We start from the raw sequence: 15,693 nt of genomic DNA on the forward strand, positions 1-15,693 counted from the left end.
ACAAATCATCTTTTTTATCGCGAAATGTAGTATTAAGCTTCCTGTTAGAGATATAAGTAGCAAGATCCAGGAAAATGCAGTGTTTATTGTAAGTATTAGCTTTATTTAAAGTGAGTTCAACAGGAAAGATTTCTTTTAAATGTAAATACTGAAGTCGTCATTATTGAGAGTCAAAATATCATCCAAATATCTAAAAGTGTTATTACAGGTTTGTATCTGATGTTGTTTCGATGTGTGTTTACTGATGTAGACATACATTGTGATTAGTAACATCACGGAAACAGGTCTGTAATAAGTGGTGCATTTTGAGTCCACCTCGGAATTCCGATAACTGGGCAATATACGAAATCTCCATAGCAAACAAAAATGTTATCTTGTAAAAATTTAAGTACAGTTAGCATTTCAAAGCAGGCCCAATTGACATAGTTCTTTTGTTTATCGTTTCTAAAAAATTAACTAAACGAGTTCGAACATGTTGAATATATATATTCACATTCTGACTTTTTAAAAGCCCTAAATAGATTTCCAATAACAAGTTAAACATTGCATATCCTACCAAATACTTACATTATCGAAATCAATATCACGTGCAATATGCATGAAGTGCAGAGTTAATGGAACTACAGGTATATCAATAAAGAACAGCAATCAATAAAAAGTGAATATATGTAAATATTTTAGGAATACGAGAAGATTTCACATGTGCCTAGACACATATCAAGCTTTGTTAGTTCTTTGAATTTTAATTGTCGCAATTTTCATTTCTAATTATTTCTTCTGCAAGCTCTCTCTGCTTTTTCAACATTTTCTCCGCATAACCTGAAACAAAATTATTCATTATAATCAATAAGAAAAATTTCATGTGATAATACATAAGACTAGCATACAATCATATCTAGATAACAAATTTGAATACGATAAACATATATTCGAAATTCAGCTGAAAATCATTAGACATGCACGAGTAATTGCTAGTACTATCAACTTAACGTTTGAATGTTCCAGGAAAGAGATTAAAAAACTGATGTTTAGAATGGAAAATTGTTATACCAATATAGTCCGACATTTGAAGTTCAATATCATTAATAGCAATTGAGAAGGTAGAAGCTATGAAACAGTAAATGTCAATGAATTGCCCATTACAATTTAATTTTCATGTATTTTGTCATAAATTTTAATTAAAATGACAAATTAATTTAATACATAATTATCACTTATTTAATATCACGATAAACTGAAACTGTCAACTTCACAATCCGAATTTCCAAGGTTTATGAAAGTAACCAAAACCTGTTTGTAAGAAAAAATCTACGTTAGTTGGTCTCTAGTGGAGAATTGTCTCATTGGCGATCATATAAAATCTTCTTATTTCTATAAAAACTACTTCATAAAATATGAACGAAAGCATGCCGATAATACAACATAAAAATGAAATATGATACAAGATATACATTTTTTATTAAAATTTAAAAGAATAACCACACCAACCACATCAAACCGACTCTTCCCAAACAAAGACTGGTATTGATGCATATACTATCAATGGATGTACAGTAGACGTATAACTTCATGTTGACAAAATTTTCATATCATGTTAAACAGATCTAGACAGTATATTTTACCAAAATATCCTAACATACTCATTAAAATATAAGAACAAAACCTGCCTTTTGGTCTGTCTTTGAAACAAGGACAACACGGACACTTTGCGACATAACAGACACAGCCTAATGGCCTCATGAAAAGATTTATTGGTGAAGGAATTCTATTTTCATAACTAATAACCACTGAATGTCTATGGTATCGCCATTTCTGTTTTGACTTTTCTGTTATTGAGTTGAATCGTGCACTGCAAATGAAGTCAAATATTTTGTAAACATTGAATACTCAGACATATTTGACAGGCTCAGCAACATGCTATTTAACGCTATGCATTTTAAAGTCGAATATAGAACATCAATCACACGTCTTTCTGAAGATGAAAGTCAACTGTTACAAAATAGTCAAAGAAGTGATTGGGATGTATGTAGGTTAATAACGATGCTTTTAATTATCCATGTTTGCATCGGAGCAATCAGCATGGAATGGGTTGACTATAATTAAGAATTGTTTTGTTAAAGAAGACTTTATTGTTAAATTGTTGATATTTTCTTTTTGCATTTCCATATGTAATCTTTTGTTTACTTCTTTTTTTAAAGTTTGATCTCCACAATACATTATGAAGGCAAATCCGCTGTAAGAACGCAAATTTGTGTCTTACATTTGTCTATAAATCACATAAATTGTTGCACATTGGAACTTTGGTACATTCATAATATATAACCATAAAAGTCGCAGATAATGAGACAATGTATGAAATCTGAGGTTGTTGTAAAATTGTAATACATCAAATATATACTTGTATGTAAACATTTAGATGTAAATATTTTAACATTAAAAACCCAGGATGTTGGCATTATAATTGTATAGCTATTGTCATATTTGATTCTTCGATGACATTAATTTTATAGCTAAGATACGAAGAAAACCCGATTATGGGTCCAGTGCTATCACCAATATATACGTTTAGTCATAAAACTACTGTCATTCTATATAGACGTAGGAGAAACAAAAGGATGCATCAACAGCGCTTAAAAAAATGTCCATTCTATTTTCTAATTGATTTGTTGATTTAGAAACTCATAGTTATGCCGACAAACAGGTGTCTGGTAAAGCATTTTTTTTAAATATTTTGTCTTACACATGCTGTTGTTATAAACAAACTTAAAACAGGCAGTTTATGATAATATTTAAATCTATGCAATGTTCAATGCATTTTCTGTAACTTGAATCGAATACGAAGCTATAGAAAATATTTCACATTGAAAATTTTGGTTGCTACCTCAAGAAATACAAATAAATAAAAACTAGACATGCACATTTGTAAACAGAATTATATTGTTGGTTGCAAGAAAAATTGCTCGCAGTTTCAGTACTTACAGATTTTTAATAAAAAATATGTATGCAAACCTGAACATAGCTATGACTATGTTTAATAACAACCAGTTGGACAGCATCATGTAAAACGCTGCTATTACAGGAGTTATCCAGTCCTTAGTGGGACACCTCTCAACCGTTGGATCATTTCTCCAAACTGTTGTATTATCTGTACAATTACTGTTATCTGACGTGTCGAATGCTACAGTAAACAGTGTAAACCCTTTATACTGCAATGTTAGTTCTTCAAATATCTAATGTAAAAATGAGCTACATGAGTAAAAGACCAAATAGCCTATTTTATGCGCCTTAGCTAATGCAACTTGATTTGTACATGAAAGCTCTATGACGTTGCCTTCTTTTCGGCAAAAAGCGGAAATTTATAACATCCCTTCTTAGATTCAAATCTACTGTTAAACGTGAGAAAAATTTATTGCTTTATGTTCGATAATAAAGGATTATTTAAAGTTTTGATTAAACAATGTTCATATTTGGGGAAAGCACGAAACTAGGGTTCTTGTAGTGTTTATGACCCCCCCCCCCAATTTTTTCATCATATTTTGTTCCCAAAGTCATTTTAAAACATTGAAACAAAATTTTAAGAAAAAAATCACTCAGTCTGGTAGTACTAAATAGACTGTTTGGTCTTTAAAGTAATAACTTAAAAAAAAAAACATGATCGTGTGTATATTTAGGTGCCATTTTTTCACACCCTTTATTTAGACTGTAAATATATTATTATTTTTCAGGTAGAATCAACTATTATAAAACATTTAAAACTAGTCATGGATTCATGTTAAAATAAGTGTATCATCATTCTAAATATTATTTTCAATTAATGTAGATATTTTTGTGGAAGTTTCAATCTGTTCTAACGCCATATGTTTGTTAGTGTGTTTAATACTTGGTAATATGACAGCTTTGCAATTGAATTGATCTACAACATGCAAATAATTTCCTTCTCGTATGCGCCAGAATTCATCTCCGAATGAAGACTGTATTTTGCATGTAAAATCACAAAAATACTGAACTCCGAGGAAAATTCAAAAAGGAAAGTCCCCAATCAAATGGCAAAATCAAAAAAACAAACATATCAAACGAATGGATAACAACTGTCATATTCCTGACTTGGTACAGGCATAAACATTACATATTGAATAACAAAACAACACAATATATGAAGTGCAACGAAAAGGTAAAACATTACTGCTACAAATTATAAATCGATAATACAAAAAATACAGTAATACAAGTTTCAATGTCGCCAGATTTTCGGGAAGGTTTTAAACAACTCGAATATAATGAGTGTCAAATAAATTCTACACCAGTCTCAAAGGGGATTTGTTGCATCTCTAAGAAACAACGAAGTATATATTCATAATGAGGTTTACAAAATAATTGATTCAATCACTTGTAATGCAACTATGACTACAATCTTTTAAGGACACAGGCAAATTGACGACATTTAAAAAGATCGGATGAAAACAACTTAACATATTATAATGATTCTAATATCGTTTCAGGGCCTACACAAGCCAATAACGGTTTTGGAAGAATGATTCGAATATTTAACTAGTATAATATATTTAATCTTTGCGAAATTGATTTTTCCGATTTAATCAGTTCATTTAGCAAATGTATAGCATAGGCTTTAAATTTGTAAGTACTTTCATACAAATCCCATCCCTTGAAATTTAGAAACATTATATATCGTCTACACCGATTTCATCTGGGTTCTTCTTAGAATATTTGTAATATTCATTTTTCATTTATATTTTTTGAACACGTGATTCCAATTTCGATTTATCAAATTTGCCTTGATTGAAATTGAGTCATTTGGAGGGAAAACGGGTCATGGAACATTTTTGCATACAGATATATGCTTTATGACGTCAAATCTTTCCGGGAAAAAGCAACAGTTGGAAGATCATGTATCATGCTCAAAAACGTTTAATTTGCAATGCTTTTATCTGTTTTTCTGGAATTTAAGACACTAGTGACACCAAGTTGAATAACCAATTGCATGTTTTGTCAGCAGGATTAAATATCCACAAGGCACACATAATTATGATTATATTATGACGTTCTTTTTTCGCTTTGTAAAGCCATGTTTTAATTCCTATAGAAAAGGAGGTGCATAATATTGGCGTCACAATTATAATTGCAACATTACTTGTATTTTGAATAACGCAACACAATAAGGCACAAGGTACGATTACGTTGAAACGTAACAATAACTGTTTTTGTTATTGTCACGTTGGACACTAATTGCCGGAATGTTAGGTTGGGTTTGGAACCGACTAATTACTAACGTAACAATAATGTGTGTGTCTACAGTGGTTACGTTGCGTTATTGTTACGTTAAATTTATCAAACTTCTAACAGACTAGTTTTGAACACGAATTCTCCGATGTGCTTGATAATTAAATAGTTTTTATGTATTAATTATTTTAATATTATTCAAGATAATAATACAGGTTAGTAGTGCCAAAGGCGAAAATATATAGTTCAATGGTTCGATATTTGGAAGAACAGTATTCACTTGTATGTACCTAACTACACACTCACGCTCATAACTTTCAATACACTTTGAACAATGGACGAAGTAATTCCCATAACCAAATTTTCATTGGGTGAAAAATTAAAACTTTGGATGCGTTTGAATAAAAAAAAAGGAAAATTAAAACTTTGGATGCGTTTGAATAAAAAAAAAAGAAAAATTGTACAGTTATATAAATGGAGCTCGCTAAAAATTGATACATCAAAAGCAAATTTTGACAGAAGTGAACTAAACTATTGTGAATTTGTGTGTGCATATATCCACGGAAGACGTAATTTCGTTTCAAAATCAGATAAAGGACGTCCAAACCAAAGGTATGTTTTTTCTTCCTATATAAATATCAATGTGTTATATCATCAATACGAATTTAAAACAATTACATTCATGTGGTAAAATCGAAGTTTAAAAAGACACAGACTTCAAATTATCCGTGTTGTCGTGCTAGGTTGTATATTTAAAGCCGAATTGAACATAACATCAGTAATGGAAGGAAATGAAATAATATCGACAAAAATTTTGGACGAAAATATAAATATATCAAGAATAAGAAAAAAAAGGTTTTCACCTGAAGCATGGAAGGCATTGAAATCTGGTACAATTTCAAAAAGGAAAATTTCAGAGTGGAACTGTTTAGTGTGCAAAACCGACGTGCACATTGCAGCTTCTCTCGTTTGTGATGGCTACCAAAATGCGTCGGGCTAAAACATGCACCAAAAAGCACAGACTGGATATGCAGAAGCTGTCATTGTTAATAAGATATGTCATCTGTATGCATTATTTCATCACTGAACTGTTTACGAATAAACATGTTCAAGTTGTATTTTAATATACTACACACATATGAGACATACTATGTATATTACTATTACCATTATACATTGAAATGCATTAACATTAACACAACGTAACCGGAGACACAAATAGTATTGATACGCTCGTAATTTATCGGTTCCTGACCCAGCCTAGCATTCCGACAATTAGTGTCCAATGTAACAATAACGTTATTGTTATTGTTTCGTTTCAAACGTTATCTGGGCCAGTGCCTTAAAATAAAGGTAAGTGTTGGTGTTCCACGTTTAGAAATTAACTACAATTATTCTTTAATAAAGTTGCATATATCTATTCATTTTCTAATTGTGAAACGGTTTGTTTTCTATAACGTTTTAGCTTCATCAAACAAAAAATGAGTGAGTTTCTAACGTGTCTTTTAGATCCATTCCTAAGTACAAAAAAATTAAACATTCCTTTTAGAATCGAAAACAATATATCCCGTCATGTGCTATGGTTAAATTTAACATTGGGTGGAATTATAAATGTCAATATTCCGCATTTTAGTATTTATAGGCCAAACACATACAATATAATCATGAATCACAAAATATATAAAATTAGATCTTACAAAAGTAAGAGGCAACTTTAATATTTAATTCCTTTATGTGATCCAAAAATAGATTCAACACCAGAGTACCCATTTGATACGTTACCCTTCTTATACTCTTTTTAATTCTTACCTTCCAGTATGTCCAAGAACGGCTCGCCGTAAACCTGCCATTACGGTATTTTGAGTATTGTCCAAATTCGCCAGTTCTGAATTCCATCTGGAAATGGTTTGACATCATGATTTGGATATATGTTTGCATGATAAACCGTACCAGCAGCAATAATCAAAATCATCAGAATGACCAAGTAATACAATAAATCCATAAGCTGAAACATATGCACATATAAAACAGAGCTATAAAGACTGAATGCTTTCTTAGATAAACATCTGAAAATACATTATTGTTAAAATACAGATACCTGACAAATATTTCTGTCCTGAGATTTATCAAAGTTCTTTCAATGAACTTTCTTTGGTACTTGAGATTACAAAACATTTAACAAGGGAAACTGGAAAATCACATTGCTAAGATACAAAACATCAATATGAATATCGTAATTGAAACGACTAGACTGAAAACGGTCGCAATGATCTAACTAAACAGTTAATTATTAAATTGGTAAAGATGAATATTTCATAAACTCCAATTTCTCACGGATGACATTACGGTTGTCTTTGGTTCACCGTAAAATCCGGCAATTTAAGAAAGGAAAAAGGGAGGATAACAAGAACTCATCATCAAGAAATAAAACGACAAAATAGCAAACAATGGTCATTTAAACAATTCAGAATTCTCAGGAAACATGATGCGTAGGACATACTTAAGAAAATGAGGAACACAGATTCAGTATGAACATTCTAAATAAGAGATACAAAATTCATAGTATAGTATAGTAAATAATACTTGCCATTTCTTTGATCATAATAATGATGATACCAATATTTTGAAACATTAGAAGAATATTGAATGAGCGAAGGAACATAAGAAACAATGCCAAACTATATATTCTTCTAGTATGAACAAGTATTTCCTCGGGACCAACTGCATGCATTATGAAGGCAGTGATGTACAAAACATCACATAAGATGTCCACAAAGTTCCATATGTCAAAAATATGCAGAAATATACGTTGTGGCGACCAGTTTCCATCTTCCGGCCTTATCTAAAATATAGAATGGAAAGGAATAAAAAGCAACAGAAAAAGCTGTCAATTTTAATTTCAGAAAACCTAGTTCAGTTGTTTTTGTTCTTGAAACGTATTCAGTTTGTAAAATGGAGTAGTTCTAAGAATAAATGAAATAGTTTCTTTTTCTTTCTCGTCTTAACATTACGATAAAAAAGGATTTAATAAGTAACATTTAGTTTAATAGTTTATGGTTATTTAATTGATAGCATTAACGGTACCAATCTTATTGACCAGATGTGCAATTCGACAATTGTTGTCTTTTCGGTGACTTTTAAAGCCAAAAGATTTTAAATTACAAACAAAATTCAAAATTAGTAATACTGATAAAACAAATAGCAAAACAGACCAAAAGTAAATCCATTCCTTGACGAGGAATCAGAGGGATATGTCTATTTCTTATGCTCTGGGTAATGGTAATTGAATTCTAACTGTAGATAAAATGTAACTACAAGAGAAAAACTCAAATGGTATTTACTTTGCTTGTTTAAGTTAAATGTTATGAAAGCTGTCAGTCAGATACAATAACAATTTCCTGAAGGGTAGAAATGATTTTAAAATTGAAAACAACACCTTCTAAACGACATGCATCCGATGCGCTATTCTGGATTTACCAGGAATGCTCAATGCTGAATATTTGTAAGCCACGGATGTATAAGAACCGAAACATTTAAAGAGCTATATGACCAAAAAAGGACATAATAAGAATATTCATCTTTGATAAACTAAAACATTGATGGACCATGTATTTTTCTCTTCGAAATGTAATATGTTGCAACTAGAATAAACGCGCACACTATTACTATCTACAAGTTAATCTTAGTGAAGAATTATTATGATGATCCTACAATGAACAATTGATAATTACTTTTTTTTTTGTAATTGCATTTTATGCATTGTGGGCATTTACATTTTGTACACCTACATTGAAATTTGTATTTCTGCCAGATTTGAAATCATACTTATATCTTGAAATCAGTTCACAGTGATACATATTTAGTTAATATAATATTTACTTCAATTTGCAGTCCAACTCAACACTCACGTAATGAATTCCGAAAAGATAATTAAAATATATACTAAACAATGATTTCAATTTGTTCTCTACAGAGAACATTTTATATATATTCACCATAAAAAAAGCAAACCTACTAAATTAAATATTTCTTCTATGAAGTCGCCGATTATCCAGACGGAAACTATCCATTCCAATACAGACACGGAATTGTATTTCATGTCAGTCATTAGGAAAATCGAGAACATAATGAGAACTGCAATAAAGAATGCCTAAAATAAAGAGAATAAATATCAAAATGCAAAGCAGTAAATGATTATTCATATACGACGTTGCACACTATTATAGAATAAAAAAGAGGCGGAGTATTTTTTCTTGGTGTTACTACTGTGTTTACTGTGCCACAATGTACTGTTAAACTAAATCAAAGTCTGAAACACTTTTTAAGAACAGTTTTTGAATACATCGACCCAGTTTAACATCAATAATTGGTAGTACGGAATGACTGACAGAAGGATCACATAAATTCAAGTATTTAAGTGTATCGTTTTTTCGGAATGTCGAATTCTTATCAAAATTATATTATTCTTTTTCGTAAGGCTCCAAGTGAGATTCAGTTTCTGCAATTAAAATTATTTCAACGTTGATTATGAGATATTTGTTTTTAATAAATCAAAGTAATATATCGCATGTGTTGACGAATTATTTTATTTCTAGATAAAAACTGACATACATGACAAATACCAGTATTCTTAATTATGGGGAATTTAATCCTAATCCTTTTGAACAATATCGATCGGTTCATTTAAAAAAAGGTGAGTTGTTAGGAGATAGAAACTACGTGACTATAAAGGTATAATCAACTAAAAACCACTATAAGTAGTACTCAAACTAAGTACGCTCACGTGACGAAGGATAATAATGCTTTTGTCAAGGATTAACAAACCGTTCCAATTAGAAAACTTCCGTCCAAATCAGAATAAAATCAAATTGATACTTGTGGCGTCTTTTTACGATCAATACAATTAAGATGTTGAATTAGAACTCGGAAGATCTTCTAATTTTATGCATTTAGTAAGATTTTAGTTACCACATCAATCATCATTCTGCTCACTGGTGCTGTAATATATTTATACCATTTTTGTTCTCGGTGGTGGTGCTTGAAGAAAACAAAAGACATAAAATGGGCGTTACATAATGGTTATCAATGTAATTTAGTTTAACACGAATGTAGTAACTTTTTTCAGATAATTTAAAAAAAATGCAAGAGTCTCCAACACTCAGTCAGGATTCTACTTCGTCAAAACTATCTCCCCATTACGCCACAAAATTTTTTCAATCGTAAAAATGGAAGCCATTATAGGGATGACGCGCTGTCAATTAGCTCTCGAAACCCAATAAATTTATCCATATAGCATCATTACGATCCTTATATCTACTAGCTATTTAGCATCGTTTAATGTACTTTTTGGCCCTTAGTCAACTTAAAACTACCGTCTGATTTGCTGTCAGGGGGAATTTTCTAAAGTTCAACAACACCTAAAAAAAATTCTAATTTAATATATCTTTGAAGGGCAGACTAAAAATTTTCAGAGATTGAAGACGGATTACCCTAGATAATACACACAAAAAAATTTAGGTTTTTGGAAGATATGTATTTTTAAGATTCACCTGTAAAGTTTGTCGTCAAGGGTTTTCAGTAAAAATTTATTATTCAAACACCAACTCTTGTAATGACTAATTAGAAAGGTATTTACTTGACCCATATATTTCATTTTTTTAGGACTGTGAGTTTTTAATGTTACTATATCAACCTGTAGCCTAAATATATAAAAATAATAGAATATGAAGCGAGATGATGTGTTAAATATTTTTGCTTTATACGTTTTGAAGACAAAATAGTCAACTCAAACACGCCCAAACGTAAAAAGATGTACTCGACTTTCCCTTTTCCATGAAATTATTCCCCATTTTTAGGATATTTTCCCCCAAAAACTTGTTTATTTTTCTGTGGAATATTTTTCGGCGGAATTTATGTTTATGAACAAAAAAGATCCACATGTATTTACAACTACCACAGTCCACTGAACTATGAAAATTTATCTTTAATTCAAAAGTCAACAAAAACCTCGAAGCTCTATACTACAATTTAAGTAAAAACACGTATATAAGATGCATACAATTCTAAATTATGCACCTACAATAACCTTTTAAAGCTCATAGAAACAGATATAAAAAATTCGAATATACCATCTTGGCCTATTTTACCTTCTCTAATAAAGAGTTCCATTTCTTTTGTTTAATTTAATGAGAAAACAAATGTTACATAAGTTACTCTTCGACTGTTTGGGTACTTATACTTCCCTCGGATTTCAAATGTTTGGCTTTGAGCGTTCCTGATGAAGGTAAATCCAGAAAAGCGCTTCGGACGCCTGAAATTATTAAACGATTTAACGTTGTTTTCAATTTTTTACTATTGTGACGTATAGTTCCATTCAGTTTGCGGCGTATCCATGTTTTCTATACACATGTGGCAGATCCCCAAATTATCGTCAATAAATTTTAAGTTTTAAAAAATGAATGACTCATTCTGTCTTTAAAAGTAATGATCTGGAAGCGAATTTTTTGTTAAATTTAGATTAAATCAATTAGACAGTAAATAACTACACGTTAATGCCAAGTGTTTAATTCCTAACAAAAATGAGAAAAATTAAGATCATCATTTATATATAACAGAGTAAATGACCAAAACCATATTAATTTCTTTCGAATAGCTATACCTTGATAAAGGCTGCACACTCCGGGTGTTCAGCATTATTTTCAGTGTCATTTGTGTTGTCCTCATTATTAGCTGGTCTATCATTTCTATAGGAATACAGACGTTTGTTTGCATCTTTCTGTGTAGAAGTATGGGAAATAAATTCTTCCATGCCAAACTGATGTCCAAAATGAAGAGGACTTTCAACGTATTCCCAAACATCAGAAACATGATCCAGTGCATCAGTTGCCATTGCTTCATTATATGTAAACATTTTGTCTAGAAGAATTTCGGCTCTCTTTGAAAATAGGCTGGAATTCACCAATAGCAAACGTATATAGCAAATAAATTCATTCATACTAAGAAGAGATAAAGGAATAGGGGGAAACTGGAGAACAAGAAATGAAAGCTCAAAGGTTTGACTAAACACAATAAAAGAAAGTAAAGAATGATATTCCATATGTCTCATGGTAGAAAATATGTATAAACATGGGTATACTATGGACAAGCTTACATCAGACAATCATTCATATAATTAGAAATATCGAAATATCAAACTAAAACTCATAAAGCAAATACAGTTGATATTTGTAAAAAATAATAAAATAATTGAGGTATAAATTGCCTTACTAAGAATGGTCTTCTAAGTTGCGTTGAAGTGAATCCTCAAACCAATTTTCTGCAATCTTAGCCATAGCCTTTAGATAGCAACTGGCTATCAAAGCTGTCACTGAAAATTTACAATAAAAGACAATGACAAATTTTAACTCAGTCTTTATGGATATCTTGCAAAATTTTACGTCCTATATTAGAAAAAAACAACCAGCAACACTAATCGAACAGATGGAGAACGATTGCCATATTTCTATATGCCACACAAAGAACACAAGATGGGGTTTACATGTTTGTAAGAATCTAACTTCAACTGGCTATCAAAGCGGTCACTGAAAATTTACAATGAAGGACAATGGCAAATTTGAAATTTTGTATTGATATCTAGCACAAGTTGACATCCTTTATTGGAAGATACAATCAGCAATATATTTGTTATTTTACTTTTTACACTTACAAAACAAACGGAGAACGATTGTCATATTTCTATTTGCCACACAGGATGGTATTTAAAGGTTTCTAAGAATCTTACTTTAGTCATTTTGCTGACAACTTTATAAGAGTGTGTTTAACTTCTAGTCTACAGAAGACCGTAACTTATCTAAGTACATCCGGTCACTATAGTAATTGGCTAGAATGTCAAGTAATCTAGCAGCCGAAAACACCAACACAAAATGTGTATCTCAAGTATAATTATATAATAACACTCTCCAGCAGATATAGTTTGGAATTTTATTGAGTAAATTGTATTTCAAAAAAAATATTTCAAGGTTTGAAAACATTTTAACTTCTCATTCTGCAATGTAGATGATGCCTTTTTTCCAACTGAATAATTACAAATTTGGTGACGGTTAGTGAATTGCGAACTTTTTGTTAATGTAGCAGTGTTCTAACAGTGCCTTTATATAGAATATATATCTCCCAGTTCCTAATATATTACAGGAAAGTGTTTCCTATTTTTTTTGCTAAATGGTTGTTACTGCTTAAAGGAAACTATTAAACGAAGAATTCCATTTACTAACGTTAAAGTTCGTTATTGGAAGAGGCCAAATGTAATTATTTGCGAGATGCAAAGATTAAAGGGGAAAATTCTATTGCTACACCAAATAAAAGCAAAGATTTAATTGTTTGATTAAGAATACAAGTACGAATAATTTCCCATTATGTGAATAATAAATGGATGTTTTCATCATAATATTAACGATACTTACACATTGGATTGTTACATGTTGTCCATAATTCACTAGCAACTGTTTTGTTATTTGACAAGACACAAAATCTAAAACCACTGTCACCTTGTTCATGTTCAAAATTCTGTAGGTCTTCCTTTGACTCTTGTTTTCTCGTTTTCTGACAACAAGTTACCAATCCAACTCTTGTAAAGCAAAGCCCTAATGACAGTAATGCATGCATTCTTAAATTTAGTTTAGAATGTTGTTAGCTTTGTTCATTGTGTGACATATTATTAAAAGGGATACAAAGTTTACGGTTGAACGGGATTTCAGTCAATTGGATAACGACAATGAACATCTTTATACTTAATTGGGTTGCATATGACATTTAAACAATGCCGAGTGTTGATCTTTCAGTGCTGGTATTGCGTGAATTTTTAGAGGAATTTGATAAGGCTGGACATGGACAGTGTCTTTTCATGGCTCAGATAGGTATTTGGTTTCTTTCAGCTTAAGATATCAAACCTAAGATACGTATTGGCCGATAATACACATTCCAAATATATAAAAGCACTTTCCACAATTTAATATTCACTTAATATTCAAACAATTGGTGCTATCTGAATTTATTCAAAGATAAGTTATCTGTTGCTGTTATGCCATCGAAACGTTGGTTCACAATCAAGTATTTAGATATGACGCATGTGGATAATAAAATAATCATCATTAAAGAAGTTAAATAATGCAGGACCGTGACAAATCTGTACAGAAATGAGACTTGAAACCAAAATTACTTGTCTTGCTGTGAAATTTCAAATATCAAGTACTATTTAAACACTTCCCGATCGGAATATACATCTTTCGGTCTATTTTCAAAATAATAAATAGCTTTAATAAACACAACAATGTGCTTGCCCAGTATTCAAATTGTATGAAATGTATGCTAAAGAAAAAACAAGATATGCGTAAGATAAAATCATATGTCGGGCGAAAGTTTTCTCCAAACGTTTTAAAGACTGGCTCAAGATGTCATGTTTAAAAATTTCATATATATCGTTTAGCAGAAATGTATTGCCTGGCAAATGTAAACATAATTGCATTTCAACATAATACAGTTCTTGATCAAGTTTAAAGTTATGACGTTATACAGAAGCTGTGACAAATGAGAAGATGTAGTATGATTTCCATTGAGATAAATCGCCACCAGAGACCAAATGACATAGAACAAGGGCGAAAGATACCAAAGGGACAACTATAGGTCACCGTACGGCCTTCACCAATGAGAAAAACCTATAGGCTATACAAGGTCCGATAATGACAAATGTAAAACAATTCAAACGAGAAAACTAACGGCCTCATTTATATACATAAATTTAAACGAAAAACAAATATGATATACAGCAACAAATGACAACCACTGAATTTCAGGCTCCTGGCTTGGGACAGGCACACACAGAATGTGGCGGGATTAAACATGTTCGCTGGCGCCACACCCTACTCCTAACCTGGGACAGTGGTGTAACAGTACAACAAAAGTGAAGGCTGAAGTGCCAAGGGAACATTCAAAGCTCATATGTCGAGAAAACTTAACAACGCAATTTAAAAAAACGAACGACGACGAAAAGGCAAACACTTTTACATAAAACTACACAACAAATAACAACTGACCAATCCGAACTCCTCCAAAAATGGGGGAGGGCAGTTTTAGGTGATACGGGAATGGACTCAGATCGTGCTTGATGATTATGGTAAGTACAAATTTTGTGATGAGTCTCATTTGATGATGTAACGATCGCGAAAACGGGAGGACTGGATAGTGGTATTACGTAATATCCGTGGTCGTCTGTGAAACAGAAATTCCGTTATGGTCAATTAAATGGCATCCATAAAACTGTCGGATGGATGATTTCAACTTTAACACTTGGAAACCTTGGTTCAAAAGCTGTCGTGGAAGCAGCAATCCTTTATCATGGAAATCATGATGAGAAACGCACGCTCTGCACTATGGTGTCAACTAGAAGATGTATACTTCATA

The 15,693-nt window shown here is 31.4% G+C and overlaps 1 protein-coding gene across 5 annotated transcripts in view; it reads right to left on the reverse strand.

Annotated features, from left to right (window-relative positions):
• Nucleotides 1-369: 369 nt before the first annotated feature.
• Nucleotides 370-15,693, reverse strand: part of LOC127704663 (transient receptor potential cation channel subfamily M member 1-like) — a 30,784-nt gene continuing 15,460 nt past the window's right edge. For 2 of the 5 annotated variants that reach the window (XM_052208799.1, XM_052208796.1), the window contains 9 exons: nucleotides 13,698-13,877; nucleotides 12,505-12,604; nucleotides 11,897-12,185; nucleotides 10,207-10,275; nucleotides 9,254-9,388; nucleotides 7,826-8,080; nucleotides 7,048-7,243; nucleotides 3,010-3,178; nucleotides 1,673-1,849 (listed from right to left, as the gene is read on the reverse strand). In XM_052208799.1, the coding sequence (XP_052064759.1) occupies nucleotides 7,088-7,243; nucleotides 7,826-8,080; nucleotides 9,254-9,388; nucleotides 10,207-10,275; nucleotides 11,897-12,185; nucleotides 12,505-12,604; nucleotides 13,698-13,877 (1,184 nt within the window). In that variant the 3' untranslated portion in view covers nucleotides 1,673-1,849; nucleotides 3,010-3,178; nucleotides 7,048-7,087. The other 3 variants (XM_052208797.1, XM_052208798.1, XM_052208800.1) reach the window with 3 other exon arrangements.

This window comes from Mytilus californianus, unplaced genomic scaffold (genome assembly GCF_021869535.1).
Source record: "Mytilus californianus isolate M0D057914Y unplaced genomic scaffold, xbMytCali1.0.p SCAF_6, whole genome shotgun sequence".
NCBI classification, from domain to species: domain Eukaryota; kingdom Metazoa; phylum Mollusca; class Bivalvia; order Mytilida; family Mytilidae; genus Mytilus; species Mytilus californianus.